The sequence below is a fragment of the Calcarisporiella thermophila genome (assembly GCF_041956535.1).
Source record: "Calcarisporiella thermophila strain CBS 279.70 unplaced genomic scaffold VTP21scaffold_13, whole genome shotgun sequence".
Taxonomy (NCBI): Eukaryota; Fungi; Calcarisporiellomycota; class Calcarisporiellomycetes; order Calcarisporiellales; family Calcarisporiellaceae; genus Calcarisporiella; species Calcarisporiella thermophila.
Genome location: NW_027192203.1, coordinates 159,627 through 173,017, shown reverse-complemented (window position 1 = coordinate 173,017; position 13,391 = coordinate 159,627). Strand labels below are relative to the sequence as shown.

General features: G+C 52.6%; 4 protein-coding genes across 4 annotated transcripts; 1 reads left to right on the top strand and 3 right to left on the bottom strand.

Annotated features, from left to right (window-relative positions):
• Positions 1-1,021: 1,021 nt before the first annotated feature.
• Positions 1,022-2,997, top strand: VTP21DRAFT_1974 (uncharacterized protein; the record flags this gene model as incomplete). Its single annotated transcript, XM_069392118.1, has 2 exons — positions 1,022-1,783; positions 2,662-2,997. The coding sequence occupies 2 exons, from the start codon at positions 1,022-1,024 to the stop codon at positions 2,995-2,997; spliced, it is 1,098 nt and encodes a 365-aa protein (XP_069250552.1).
• A 554-nt stretch (positions 2,998-3,551) lies between these two features.
• On the bottom strand, positions 3,552-5,157 carry VTP21DRAFT_1973 (uncharacterized protein; the record flags this gene model as incomplete). The annotated part of the gene is made up of 7 exons (XM_069392117.1): positions 3,552-3,972; positions 4,050-4,341; positions 4,410-4,455; positions 4,526-4,640; positions 4,720-4,810; positions 4,886-4,948; positions 5,040-5,157. The coding sequence occupies 7 exons, from the start codon at positions 5,155-5,157 to the stop codon at positions 3,552-3,554; spliced, it is 1,146 nt and encodes a 381-aa protein (XP_069250551.1).
• A 693-nt stretch (positions 5,158-5,850) lies between these two features.
• On the bottom strand, positions 5,851-7,531 carry VTP21DRAFT_1972 (uncharacterized protein; the record flags this gene model as incomplete). The annotated part of the gene is made up of 6 exons (XM_069392116.1): positions 5,851-6,133; positions 6,213-6,406; positions 6,504-6,580; positions 6,645-6,727; positions 6,803-6,870; positions 6,938-7,531. 6 exons carry the CDS (start codon positions 7,529-7,531, stop codon positions 5,851-5,853), a joined length of 1,299 nt encoding a protein of 432 aa, XP_069250550.1.
• A 562-nt stretch (positions 7,532-8,093) lies between these two features.
• VTP21DRAFT_1971 (uncharacterized protein) lies at positions 8,094-13,248 on the bottom strand (the record flags this gene model as incomplete). The annotated part of the gene is made up of 19 exons (XM_069392115.1): positions 8,094-8,221; positions 8,319-8,338; positions 8,410-8,449; positions 8,521-8,608; positions 8,705-8,760; positions 8,835-8,882; positions 8,987-9,011; positions 9,113-9,148; positions 9,225-9,248; positions 9,632-9,887; positions 9,938-10,659; positions 10,719-11,366; positions 11,445-11,561; positions 11,885-12,092; positions 12,188-12,589; positions 12,664-12,688; positions 12,773-12,852; positions 12,922-13,123; positions 13,230-13,248. The coding sequence occupies 19 exons, from the start codon at positions 13,246-13,248 to the stop codon at positions 8,094-8,096; spliced, it is 3,144 nt and encodes a 1,047-aa protein (XP_069250549.1).
• Positions 13,249-13,391: the final 143 nt, after the last annotated feature.

Sequence of the window (13,391 nt, the reverse complement as noted above, 5' to 3'; positions counted from 1 at the left end):
ACGTGCCCCGAAGTCCCGCAAGGCGCTGCAGCGCCTCGAGAGGCTGCTGGAGCTGCGGTCGAACATGTGCCAGTACCGTCAGGTGGCGCAAAGGGGGATACCGTTCTTGCCCGTGGTGGTGAAGGATCTTCTCTTCTTGGATGCCGGCAATCCAACCTTCCTGAACCGCGGGAGTGTGGGCGAGGAGAAGCTGGTGAGCGTGAACAAGCTGAGGCGGATCACCGAATACGTCGACAAGATGCAGCGGGACGTGGAGGCGGTGGCGGAGCGAATCACCGTGAAATGGAAGAGCGGATTTGAAGAGCGCATGAGCGCCGTAGCTCGTATCGTGGAGGGCCGGTTGGCGGCCGTGGAGTATGAGGGGATAGAGGAGAAGCTCATGGAGATGAGTAGAAACCTGGAATGATATCTCCTTCCCCTCACTTCTCATGCGCGATTGAGGAGTAACTTTTTGTCTTTTTTCCTTTTAGTGTAATCTGTGTTTATTTCATTCTTTCACCCTTGGCATTTTCCCTAATTTACAGTGTATGTGCTCTCATGTTTCCATTATTGTCCTCTGCTTGTTTGCTTGACCCTTGTATCTACTTGACTTCCCTCCCCCCCCCCCCCTTCACGCCACTTCAACAAAGATATGCATTTTGTACATAAATATTGGTCTAGCCTGTTCCAGCTCCTGCTTCATCACCAAGTGGGGGAAAAAAAGTGTGTGCAAGTTAGGCGAGGATTGAAGGTAAATTCCAAAATACAATCGAGTCGAATCCCCCCGGCTTGGCTAGATTGGGACTGTCAACAATGGACTGGGTATAATTTACTACCCTTTGTACCGCTATTTCCTCCTTTAATCATTAAGCTCATTATGGCGACAGCAAGAATATGCCTGGATTGCCGACGAAGAATAGCCATACATCTCTGGCGCTCGTTTCGTCACAATGACAGGCGCGCCCCTGAGTCGCGTCGACTCTCCACGCTTCCTTTCAATCCATCCCGATTATGGCAGCCACTGGCGTTCTCTCCTCGAAGAATGGCCCATTATTCGGTGCTCTCGCAAGATGCAGCGCTGAATAATCCTCACCGAAATAGAGCAAGTGGCTCTTCTGATAATACTCATGCCGAGGAAAAACGTTTGCAAAGTGAGGAGAGGCGTGAGGCGGATGCAGAGGCAGAAGTACGAGCGGAAGAGGAGGAGGAGGAGGAGGAGGAAGAAGAAGAAGTAGAGGACATCGATTCCGAAATGCCTGTCGATTCCAAGGATCCAGACATGGCCCATCTCACCTCGCTGCTCTATTCCCCCGTGATTGATCCCGCTGCAATTTGGCGAGCTTATTCTTCCCTCAGACCCGGCAAACTCCGGCAGTTGCCACGGTCCATCTACACCCGGGCTCGCTGGACCCAGCTGCACCTCCCCGAGCCCTCCCGTTCCCGCCACCGCCTCACCATCACCCGCGACATGTTCACTGCCCTGGATCATACAACGTCCTCGGACTGGTATGTACTGATGCGGTGTTGGTTGAACTTGGGCGAGGCGGAGAAGGCGGTGGAGGCCTTTGGTTCGATGATCCGTGAGAGGGTGCCAGCTAGCGCTGGACACTACAACTTGGTGCTGGAGGCCCTCTGTGCGCTGGGCCAGCTTTCCCGCGCCGAGCGTATTTTCAAGGAGATGCCCGTGCGGCCCAACGCTGGCACTTATGTTGCGATGATTGTGGGATGCAACCGCTCGCATCGGCCGGATCTGGCCGAACACTACTACCACCACGAGCTGATGGAGTTCGTGCGCAGGGGACGGGTGTGGTCGAACATGTGCCAGAGCTTCCGCGCGATCCTGGCGAGCTTCGTGCAGGCAGGGCGGATGGACATCGCGGAGAAGATCTGGAGGGATTCGGTCGATCTGAAGATCCCCCCGGACCTGACGGTGCTCTCCATGCTCCTTTCGAAGAAGAGCTCGGCCGCCGAGCCCGCATCGACCCTCGCCCCCCGGCCGACGCAGGCGGAGGGGAGAGAGGAGGAAGGGGGGCGTGACGTTGTGTTCTACTCAATCCTCTTGAAGCAGCTCGCAGAACTCGGCGACGCCGAGATGACCGAGCGCGCGTTTCACGAGATGCTCGCGTCGGGGATCCCCCCCAACGAGGTTATCTACAGCACCCTGATCCACGCCCTCTCCGACAACCCCCGGCTCCTCCCCAAGGCGCACACGTATGTGGCGGAGATGCGTTCGCGCGGCCTCAAGCCCAACGAGTACACGTACGGGGCGCTGCTCAGGGCACACACGAGAGCCGGCGATCTCAAGGGGGCGGTGCAGATCTTCGATCGGATGCTGAGGGAGGGGCTGGGCCCGACCACCGTGGCGTGCAATACGCTGATGCGGGCCTATGTGGCGGGGGGGTGGCCGCGCAAGGCCCTCGAGATCCTGGAGGTGATGGAGAAGGTGGGGGTGGCGCCGGACCTGTACACGGTGGGCACCGTATTCTCCGCGTTGGGACGGGTCATGGCGCCGCGAGCGGCCGTCCCGCGGCCCGCGTCGCGAGGCGCAGCGGATTCCGGCCCGAGCCAGGATGAGGGGGGAGCGGGGGGAGGGAGGAGGGAGGGGGGAGGGTGACCACACGACCGAGAGAGCTGTTTCGATTCTTTGTGCAAGACAAGTCGCTGAACCTCACCACATCGCAGCTCAACGTGGTGCTGCGCACGCTGCTCCAGGGGGGCGATTTTCCCGCCGCCCTTTCGCTCTACGAGCACATGCGGGCCCGTGCCATGCCCGACCAGCGCACATTCGAGGTGGTCATGGAGACGCTAGTGTTTCGTGCGCCCGTGAGCGGGGGACTTCAGCGGAGATGGGTGTTGCGCGCCCTCCTGCGAAATTTCCGGGACTATCAGAGGAGAGTGGCTCCCGGGGAGGAGAGGGATGGCTTGTGGCGGGTGTTGGCCGCCGAGTTTGAACGGGAAGGCGGAGAATGCTCGGAGAAGGCTTTGCAAGAGGCAAAGGAGGAGATGGGGTTAGCCTAAATCAAATGCTCGACTGTGAGTTTTATTTTTTTGCCTATTCCCCCCCCCCTCCTCTCCACTATCTTTCCACAGTACACAATTTTTAATAATAATAATAAAAAAAAAGAGAAAGCTATCCAAATATTTTTACAAGAACAAAGAGAAATAATAAAAAGAACCGAAACAAAGAGGGGGATGTGGGAGTAGAAAATGCTCCCTGGGGGAGGAGGGGAGGAGGAGGAATGTTGAGAAAAACAAAAAACGGAAAAGATTGGGAGGGGGGTATTGTACATTCGTATGGAACGAAAGTACAAAGGAAGAAACAATATATATGGAAAAGCAACGACGACGGAAAAAAAAAAGAGCGATCAAAAGAGCAAAAAGAAAATAAGAAATGAAAAAAAAAAGAACAGAGAAAAGTGCCAGCCATTTCTGCTCTTTTCACTCTCAAGGAAATAAGCATCAAACAAAACCAAGTCCAAATGTGTCCTATCCTATCCAATCAAAACACTTCCCATCCAAAGTCCCCTTCATCATGGGGGAGAAACACAGCGATGACTGTTTTGTCGTGCGAGTTAGTTGCGTGCTCCATGCACCTGCAACGATTCCAATTCAATCCGCCCGTCGTCCTCGGGATCCGACTCCTGGATCGCGGTCAGCCCCAGCTGCTCCTCCTCATAGGCCTTGAGCAGCACGGCCTCGCTGGTCGCCATCGATCCGCTTCTCCTCCTCGAGTGCTCGATGGAGCCACGGCCGCCCAGCGAGTGCCTACCGATGCTGAGGCTGGGCCGAGGCAGCTTGTCGAGCATGGCCGACTCGCGCGCGTTGTTGGTGGTGCGTGTCGAGTTGAGAAGATAGACGCCGGCAAAGATCGTGAGGAAGCCACAAATGAGGGAGATGACGTTGACCGTGTTGGTTTGGTTGATGCCCTGGAAGAGGATGACCGACGCTATGATGGTGGCGGTGGTGAAGAACACGTAGTAAATCGGGTTGACCCTGTTTGGGGACAGCGAGGTTAGCCGTCGAAGCCAGCGGGAACACCAAAAAAAAAAGTTCCGCCTCTGAGTACTTACACGCTTGTCGAGAAGCAGTCCAAGGCCTTGTTGAAGTAGTTCATTTGGATGATGATGGCACAGGCGGTCACCAGCGCAAACACGTACGTCGACGGGTGGGAAAACTGGTTGTTGCCCGCAAGCGTCAGTTTGAGGGCAATTCCAAAGCCTTTCACGGACATGACTGAGATCGAGCCTACGAGGGAGCAGATGGAGAGATAGACGAGCGGATTCTTCTTTCCATACTTGGGGGAAATGCGGTACACCATGAAGACGGTGAAGCAAAAAACGGAGAGGAGGTAGACGAGGAAGCCTGGGGATACGCAAAGAGGCGGTTGAGATGGGTGGATAAGTGGGGAGAGCTGGGGGAAGGAGACTTACCAGGCTGCACGGCATAGTGAAGAATCTCGTCCACCGTTTGGATATCCTGCAGGGAAGGAACGCAAGCGTCAGCGGAAATGATTGGACCTCACCGCAAGCCTATCCAGCATGCATACCTTATCCTCAGGAGCGTGGAACACTATAATCGCCGATCCAATCAGGCAGAGCATGCATCCAACCTTGCCTATATGGCCGAGCTCTTCCTTCAGTAGGAACGAAGCCAATATAGCCCTATAATGAAACCATCAGCAGAGGAACCAAGCCATTAGTATACTTCCTCAACAAGGATAGCAAGGACGGCGAAATATACCCGATGAGCACGCTCAATGCACCCAGCGGGGTCACAAGGATCGGAGGCGCGAACGAATAAGCCGCAAAGTTGGCAACTTCACCCAGGGCCACTATTCACGAGGGGAACGCAGAGGTTCAGTCATGAGGACATGGGAGGGTATATAAAAGCAAGCTCATGGGTTTACTTGTAATCATTCCCAGCCACCACAGGGAATTCTGCAGGTAGGCAAACGAATCCCCCGCGGTTCCTAGAAACATGAACACAGTGGAGCAAGCACCGGATGGGCCATGCTCTGGTTAGCGCCCAAGCAGGGAGATGAAGGCAGTATGGAAACCAACCGTTCCGGCCATCGCCAGTGGATTCGATTAATCCCTTTTTTGTGATGATGAAGCTCACTCCGATCAGCAACGAGCTCGAGATGGCCAGCAGCAATCCGATGTATTTGTCGTCTATCATCGCGATGATTTTCTCTTATTTTTTTTTTTTTAGTTTGGCTTAAAAGGGAGAGGAAAGGGAAGGAGCTAAAAATAAGTATAAGCGCAAAGCACTTCAGTCAGAATAAGGGCCAAAATAGGGGGGGGAGGAAGAGGAGGGCGAGTAGTAAGCGAAAGGAGAGTGAAAGCAAGCAGTAAGGACAAGGGCTCAATTAGACATCTAGGAAAGCCAGTGCAAAATCCTCAATCGGCATCCACCGTGCGAATCCAAACGACGATTGCAATCTTAGGAGATTTTCAACCAGCGGCCGAAGGAAGAGAAAATACCAAAAGAAACGTGGCTTATCTGGAATTCAAAAATGGGTTATTCATTTAAATTGTGCGCTGTTCGGCTCAAAAACTCAGGTAGGGGTCCCCCTGATTGAGCTGCTTCATGCCAGGCCCAAAAATATCTGGCAACCCCGCTTTTGATTCTCCGCCTGCAGGGTCGGGGGCAGGATGGGCCACACCGCGCCAGATTGCCACACCATGCTGGAATCCTTTTATTGCCAGGGGAAGGCAGCACAGTTTGGAATATGAAATAGAGATGCACATGCAAATAGGGAGAAACCATGAAGAATAATGACCACACATAATTCAATCCACAATAATAGTACACCTAGATGGAGAGCCCGAATAGGGGAGGGAGTGTGTGCAAGTAATAATACAATAAAGATCACCGCAGGATATCGTCTAACGCCTTGCCGCCCTCCTCTCCAAAGGACCACTGGAACCCTAGGCCGATGGCGAGCATGCCAGTGAGAATCCAGAGGGGTACCCGCATCACGAAGCCTTCCGACGTAGGCGTACTGTCCATGAGGAAGATGCTAGCAATGGCAAAAACCTGAGACGAGGACATGAGGAACCCGCCCGTGGCAACTTCACTCAGGGCGTAGGATCGGCCGGCGAATTCAAAGATAGCGGGAGAGATAGAGTAAGTGAAAATCCCAAAGAGGATACTGGAGATAGGCATGAGGGTGTAGGTGCATTAGCATCCATGGCCAATGGCCGTTTTAAAGACGGGGTGGATGCATTTACCAAGAAAGATAGGCAAGACTAATGCTTTGAATTTCGAGCGACCCATTCAAGACCACCAGGCTGACGATGCTGCATCCGTAGAGCCACCGGCACACAGGTTTATGGGAGTTGGTGCGATCCAGATATACGCTGACTACCAGGGAGCTAGCCACGCCTATTACCACCAAGCTAAAGCCCAAAATTCCCAAAGTTCTCTTAAAAAAAGAAAGTGTGAGCAGAAGAAGGCGATCACCCATGATTGGAAAGGGGGGAGGGACCGAAGAGTAAAATAAGCAAGTATGGGAGGGGTACCTCGACTTCTCTTCCGAATATCGCAAAGATTTCAGATATAAGCGTGGTCACTGCGTATTGTGCCCCAATAATGATACCTATGTAAGGCAAGGATTCAGATGAGGTCGAGCACAACGGGGAAGATCGTTTTAATTAAGGTACCATAGGATATCATTAGCGACACAAATGGACGATTCATGAGCAAAGCGCTCGGGCTTGCCGGTTCTCGCTCGTCCTCTACTCTGCTAACAGCAACACACAAGTACGAGAGTGGGTTTAGGAGTGACCACGGAATCTTCATTAAGCCATGCTATACTTACTCGTCTTCTTCTGGGGGCGGATAGAAGGCAAGCACGAGGACCACCAAAATAGTAAAGGAGATAAGGAACTAGAGCAATAGCAAATCGTGAAAGCTAGGGCGGGCGAATATGGGAGGGGCATGTCAGCGCGCTTACTTGGTAGAACAGACATTGCTCGATATCGGCCGCAACGGTCTCCGGATGGATGACCAGAGTTGGGAAGAGGTAGCCAAATGCGACCCCCAAGTTATTCGCTGCGATGCCGATGCATGTTGCCAGGTTCCTCTCCGAAGCCGGAAAAGCGCGTGCCGAGAGCCGGGTTGGGACGGCCAGGATAAAGACCTGGGCAATCCCACACACCATCTGGCCGATGAACACCCACTCGAATAGGCTGTTTCCGGCATACCTAATGGCCGCGCCTGCCGCATTCAATAGCCCGCCCACCAATACGCCCCTTCTTAACCCTCCGCCCAGGCAGTCATTTTGCGCGTCGCTGAAAAGCCGGAGGGCGGGATAGAAAAAGATAGGATAGGTGACCATGTAGATAGTCGAGAGGAAGTTGATGGCGGCGGGGGAAACATGGTAGTAGGAGGAGAAGACGAAGAGGAGAGGCGCAAACGTAATCCACAAGGAAGCCGACGTGAATGAGAGCAATGCGAATGCAAAGAGATGCAGCCAGCGGGCCTTGGTGAAGGCACCGACGGCAAAGATGGGGAGCGAGAGGTTGGACTCCCCTCTTGATATAGACATGGCTCTTCTCTTCTAGGATCGCCCGCTCCGTCTTGAGGATTAGGCGGTTGGTTTTTTTTTTTTTTGCTGGCAGAATATGATATCTAATTCACATCCAAGGCCCCTCCCCAATCAACTCTAAGATTTTCATTTCTCCCAAGCTCCGTCACATCCAAAGCCACCTGACCCCACGTTTCCCAGACTGCCAAGTGACAGAGCCATTTCAAGGAAAGGAAAAGGAAAAGGTTGAACTCCTAATATTACACAGGAAAGAGGGCGAGAGTCAATCCAAAGAAGAAAGGAGTACCTAGAGGAGCGGGCTCCATTGATTAAAAAAAAAAAGACAGAACCATGGCGAACAATAGAGTGTGAACAACCAATCCATTCCTCCCGTGTGGGGAAAAAAAAAAAGAAGAAAAAATACGAGAGAAAGAAAAGAAAAGCTAGCTACAACTAATAAATAATAATTCTCCCTTCGCACGCTATTTATGATAAGTTTAGCCTAAATTATGTGATATTTTTTATTTTATCCTCCCATACACACTCAAGCACACTCGTAATTACAATTTTTGTCATCCAAAGATTACTGTCCGCCATGCCCGTAGGTCTGTCCTCCGTAGAAGCCGTATTGCTGCTGCTGCTGCTGCTGGCCACCAAACTGGTAGCCTTGGCCGCCCTGAGTGTACGGGAATCCGCCCTGCATTATGTAGCCTGCAGCAACAGAGGACACGATCAATGACGAGGGTCAGTGCAAAGAAAGCAAAACAAAAAAGAAACGGGAAGTATGTACTGGAGTAATCCTCATTACCTGGATTGAATCCGCCGTAGCTACAAGGGAGGCAAGAAAGACGCCATCAAGCACAAATAGGAATGGAGCGAAAACACACACATTTGCTTACCCGTGTTGAAACTGACCGCGCTGGCCGGCCTGTGGATCGCCTGTAGAGGGGGTCCGGAAACCAGAGTTAGATCACTAAAGATACAGCCCAGCCAGGGACATGTTCGGTTACCAATGACGGGAGCGCCCCCCGGGCCGGTAACATTGAACGCTTGCAACCCTTTTGGGCCTCTCACCTCGTCGTACTCCACGTCCTCCCCCTATGTTGAGCCCGCGCGGAAAATGGGCGGGATAAAAAGCAAAGAGAAGAGAAGAGTATAAGTGTGCGGGGTGGTATAGGTGTCAAAACTAAGCACCTCGGCCAAACTCTTAAACCCGCCGGCATTGTAGATCGAAGTGTGATGGACAAATACTAAATCACAGAAATCTCATGAATCTTGGGAGCGCGGCGGAGGGGAATACCACAAAGAGCCAACAATAGCCTACCTTCGGTCGTGTCATTCGGAAAGGGTTTGTTGTTTGGGATAATAAAACCTGGTGGTAGAGAAGAGCCAATTAATAGCCGTATTTTTTTTTTCTTTCATCCCATGGGAGAGGGAGCACCGATCACATAGCAAGCAGAACAGCCGGCCAATTACCATATCCTTTCTGTGAATTGAAAAACTAGAATCGCGGGAATGGGCAAAGGGGGGGGGGGGGAGGAGAGGGGGAGGAATTTAGTAAGAGAGCTCAGCAGCGGGCCCCTCCAAACAGCAATCACTTGCCTTGACTTTTCCTGTTTTTCGCTCTGATGCCATGTTCTAGATCACATCATGGAAAATCATTAATCATTAATCGAAATGAAGAGGGGCAAGGACGGAGGGTCCGAAAGCTCACCCGTAGGATCTGATCTCTTTTTTGCTTTACAGAAAGGAAACAAATAAAACACAAAACACAAAAAAGAAGCACACAAAAGACCGATTAAGACAATATAGTAATAAAGAACAGAATAAAAAAAATTAAAAAAATAATAGAGCTGAGTGAACGAAAAAAAAAAACGAGACGTCACTTTCGAGCGATTAGAGCGCGGATGAGATAGCACAAAGGATACACAAACTTAAGAGATAATTAATTATGCAAAGCCCATTTAAGCTTATATTAAAGCCTTTTCGATGCAACGCGGCCCATGTTTTTATTCTTGCGTGTGCTTTCTTGCAAAAAAAAAAAGCCCTCGCGCCCTTTGATTCTGCGCGTGTTTTAAACGGAGAATTAAAAACCGCGGCGCGCCATTGGGCCAGCCCAACCTTTTTCGTGGGCCCAGCGGCAATCGATTTGCTCCATGCCGCGCTTCCATTAAAATCCAGTTTGTCGCCAGGCGGAGGCCCGTTGCCGCAATCCAACTGGGCCGGCCGCCGGGCTCGCGCCGGCACTTTCCACAGCAGAAGTTTATTTGTGTTATTTACTAGGGGCTTCTTGCGAAGCGGAGCACACAGAACATATGGGTACACTATTACACTATTATAAAGCGCGTCCTGACGTCTTGGTCTAGGCTTCTGGAGTCTGCCCCGCGCGTCAAACCCTATTCCCGAGTCTGACCTCGCTGCAGCAACACCTCCACAACTTGCTCGGCCGTCCCGTAGCGGCGAGCCAGGGCCTCCAGATCGGCATCCCGGAACCCCATGCTCTCGAGCTGCTGCACCAGCTGCCCGACATCTTGCGGCTGCCGGCGCTCCACTGCCGCCTGATGGGGGGGATTGGCGGGATGGCCATGGTGCCGATGATGATGGCGATGAGACCGGCGATGATGAAGATCCTGCTGCTGGTAGCTGCTGGCTATCCACCCATGAGGGCCACCGAGGTACACGGTCTGGCCCTCCGCTGGATTTGGAGCCCGGCCCTGGGGCGGCTGGCCGCCATCGGGTTGGGCCACAAGCGGTATCTGAGGGGGCGAGGGGAATTCCCCAGGAACATGGTGGGGCGCAGAGGGTGGGAATGGGAAGGTGGCCGGCGGGTGGTGGGGGGGAGGGGGAGCGGGAGGCGAGGGGAAATGACTAGGCGGATGAGGAGGGGGATGAGGAACGGGCGGATGAGGGAATTCGCAAGGTGGCGCTGGTGGTGGTGGTGGTGGCGGCGGCGGCGCGAACGTGGCCTGAGATGAAGACGACGCTGATAGGCGGGCCCCGCGACGAAGGAACGACCTCTTCCTGCGATGCCGACCACTGCATTTCTCGCAGCCCTCTGCACCTCCCTGCAGATTCTCATGGATGCGCTCCTGTAGAGAGATGAGCCAACGCTCGATGGCTGCAACATCAACTTGGACATGCTGAACCACCTAATCAAAATTTTCAAGCTTAGCGCCAGGGAAGCAATCTACCGGGTTGGCGTACTTACCTGCTCGATGATCGCGTTGATTCTCTCCGTGATCTCTGGGTGACGATTGAGCAAGTCTCCGAAACGGGTGGCCAATGCATTGATTGCCTGTAGAACCAGAATAAATGGCGACTCGTCCGGCTGGGCCAGGGTTTGCCGCTGCTCGTGTTGCTGCTGCTGCTGCTGCTGCTGTGCTGCCTGGTCCTCTTGCGGTTGCTGGCCCGGCTCTTGGAGGTTCGCTGGCTGAGCCCCTTCTTCTCGCTGTTCCTCGTGCGGTTGATCTCTGCTCTTGTGCTGGCCTTCGGATGGCTCCTCGTGAAACTCAATTAGCTTTTCGTCGTCCCTCGACGGCTCTATCTCCCGCATTTCTCTCAGTGCGGGCATGGAGGCCTCGCCCGCATTCTCAATGCTCTCGAAGGGGTAGAGCGACTCCTCTCGCTCCACCTCCTTTCCTTTTGCAACGCCCATCAAACTACTTCGCTCCGTGGCCGGGGTTTCGACTATCACGCCGCCCTCCCAACCGTCCATGGAGATGTGATACTTGGTGATCCCTCCGCAAAGGGCTTCACGCAGCTCAAGCGTGGTATCAAGCGAGATAATGTCGCCCTCTCCATCGACGTACTGTAGAGAAAGGTTCTCGCCCGCAATGGCCGGAAACATGATGGCAAGCTATGGATAAAAAGAGATGACCGGGTTAATCCCACAGAGTATCAAAGCGGTGCCATCAAAAGGGGCCGTCTTCCCCACCTTCTCTTTCACTTCTTCCCAGCTGGCGCTGTCGCTGTCCACCATAAGCCGGCGTGCGCTGTTGTTATACACAAACTTGACCGATATCATGGGCATGGTGGCGGGTTCTCTGCTCTCCTGACTTGCAGTTTAACAGTGAGGGGAATGAACAATAAGAATGTACAAGTGGGGATGGAGTGGAGTGGAGTGGAGCGGAGAGGGTGGGATTTATAAATTCCTTTTATTAGAAAGGCCAAGACATGGTGGCTTAGCCCCTGTGAGCGACTCCAAGAGTTTATCAATGAAAAGGAAAAAAGGCTTCGGTTTTTTAAGGTTAGAAATTGTACAAATGCCATAGAGCGTTTGCCATTTTTCACGGTCGGGTGTCAAATGATAGGGGAGGAAGAGGCCATGGCCCATTTATTGATTCGTTCCCACAAAGTCTATATTTCTCTAGGGACAGCGATGTCGTGTTCAACCCGCTCGAATATCTCGTGGATGATATTTTCCTGCTCCTCTCGACTCGCGGCTCGGATGGCAAGATACTTCCGTCCGAAAAGAAGCTCGGCGTCCGATATTTCGGTTGGTTTGCGGCCGTCGGAGAGGGGGCCGGCCGAGACGACGGCTCCCCCTGCCTCACGGACTATGACCGTGCCAGCCGCCACGTCCCTTGGAGAAATAAACAGGAGGCAGATCAGTCTTGGAGGGAACTTTATGCGACCTAGGTCTCGGTACGTTGATCTATTCAAATGCATGACACTTACCACTCCCAGCACCCAATTTCCCAATAAACATCGGTGACCCCTCGTGCAACCATACACATGTTCAAAGCCGCGCTGCCGAGCGATCTAATCGAGTGCACCGATCCCCCTTTAGGATTCTCGGGGCCATGGGCTGAGATCAGATTCTTGATGCTGGCCATCTTTTTAGCTAAAACTTCGGGGGCTCGGTTGGAGCCATACTCGGTCGACACTAAACAAGAGGCGAGGGAGGGGAGGGGCGGGGGCGGGTGCGGGTGGGAGAGTGGCAGGCGAGTGGTGTTGTTGAGATAAGCGCCGTGGCCCTTGACAGCCGTGTAGAGCTCGTCGAGGATGGGGTTGTAGATAACTCCGAGGGTCGCTTCCTTATTGATGAGCAGGCCAATGGAAATGGCCACAAACGGATAACTGAAAGGTTACAAATAGGTTCACAAGTCAGCCTTGGAGGGATGGGTGGGCCACCCTTTCGAAGCATCCATTACCCGTGTACAAAATTGGCGGTTCCATCTAGCAATTTCAAAAAAAAAGAGAGTGGAACAGCATGAATAACAGAGAGCCAAGCTAGACTACCCCAGCAGCCAATGATCTTACCTATTGGATCCACAATCCAGGTCGGCGAGGCGGTCAAGATGGATTTCTCGCCAGCAGCGACGCTCTCTTCTCCTACAAATCTATTCATCGACAAAGCTTTCCAGTTACTTCTTCCGAGATGTTACATTGCAATTAACAGGGAATTTTACTTATGTTTTGGGTACGTCTTTGCTATCTCCTGCTTAACAAATTTCTCCACTGCTTGATCCGTCTCCGTTACAAGATCGGAGGGGTTGCCATCTTTCGAGCAAACAGAGATGTTGCCCGTATAGCGCCTTTGAATTCCGTCACGGATAATAACGCCTGCATTCTTGGCCAATTGAATGGCAAAGTCGAGTAATTCAAAGAGATCTGAAAGAGATGTCGGCAGAGATGGTCAGGTCAATGCAAAGGTGTTCAGCGGGATATTGGATGTGGGCGGAGACATGGAGTCAGAGGGTAGCTTGTCAAACTTTACCTTCATTCACATCGGTCATTTTGGGCTTGGAATAATAATTAATGTTTCGAATATTCGCGTTTAAGAGAATTCCGGAGTCTGAAATGCCTATTTCCCCTCATAAAACTGCGACACATTCCCCTTATCTTTTTTGGCCGCATAATTTTTCTTTCTTTTCCATCC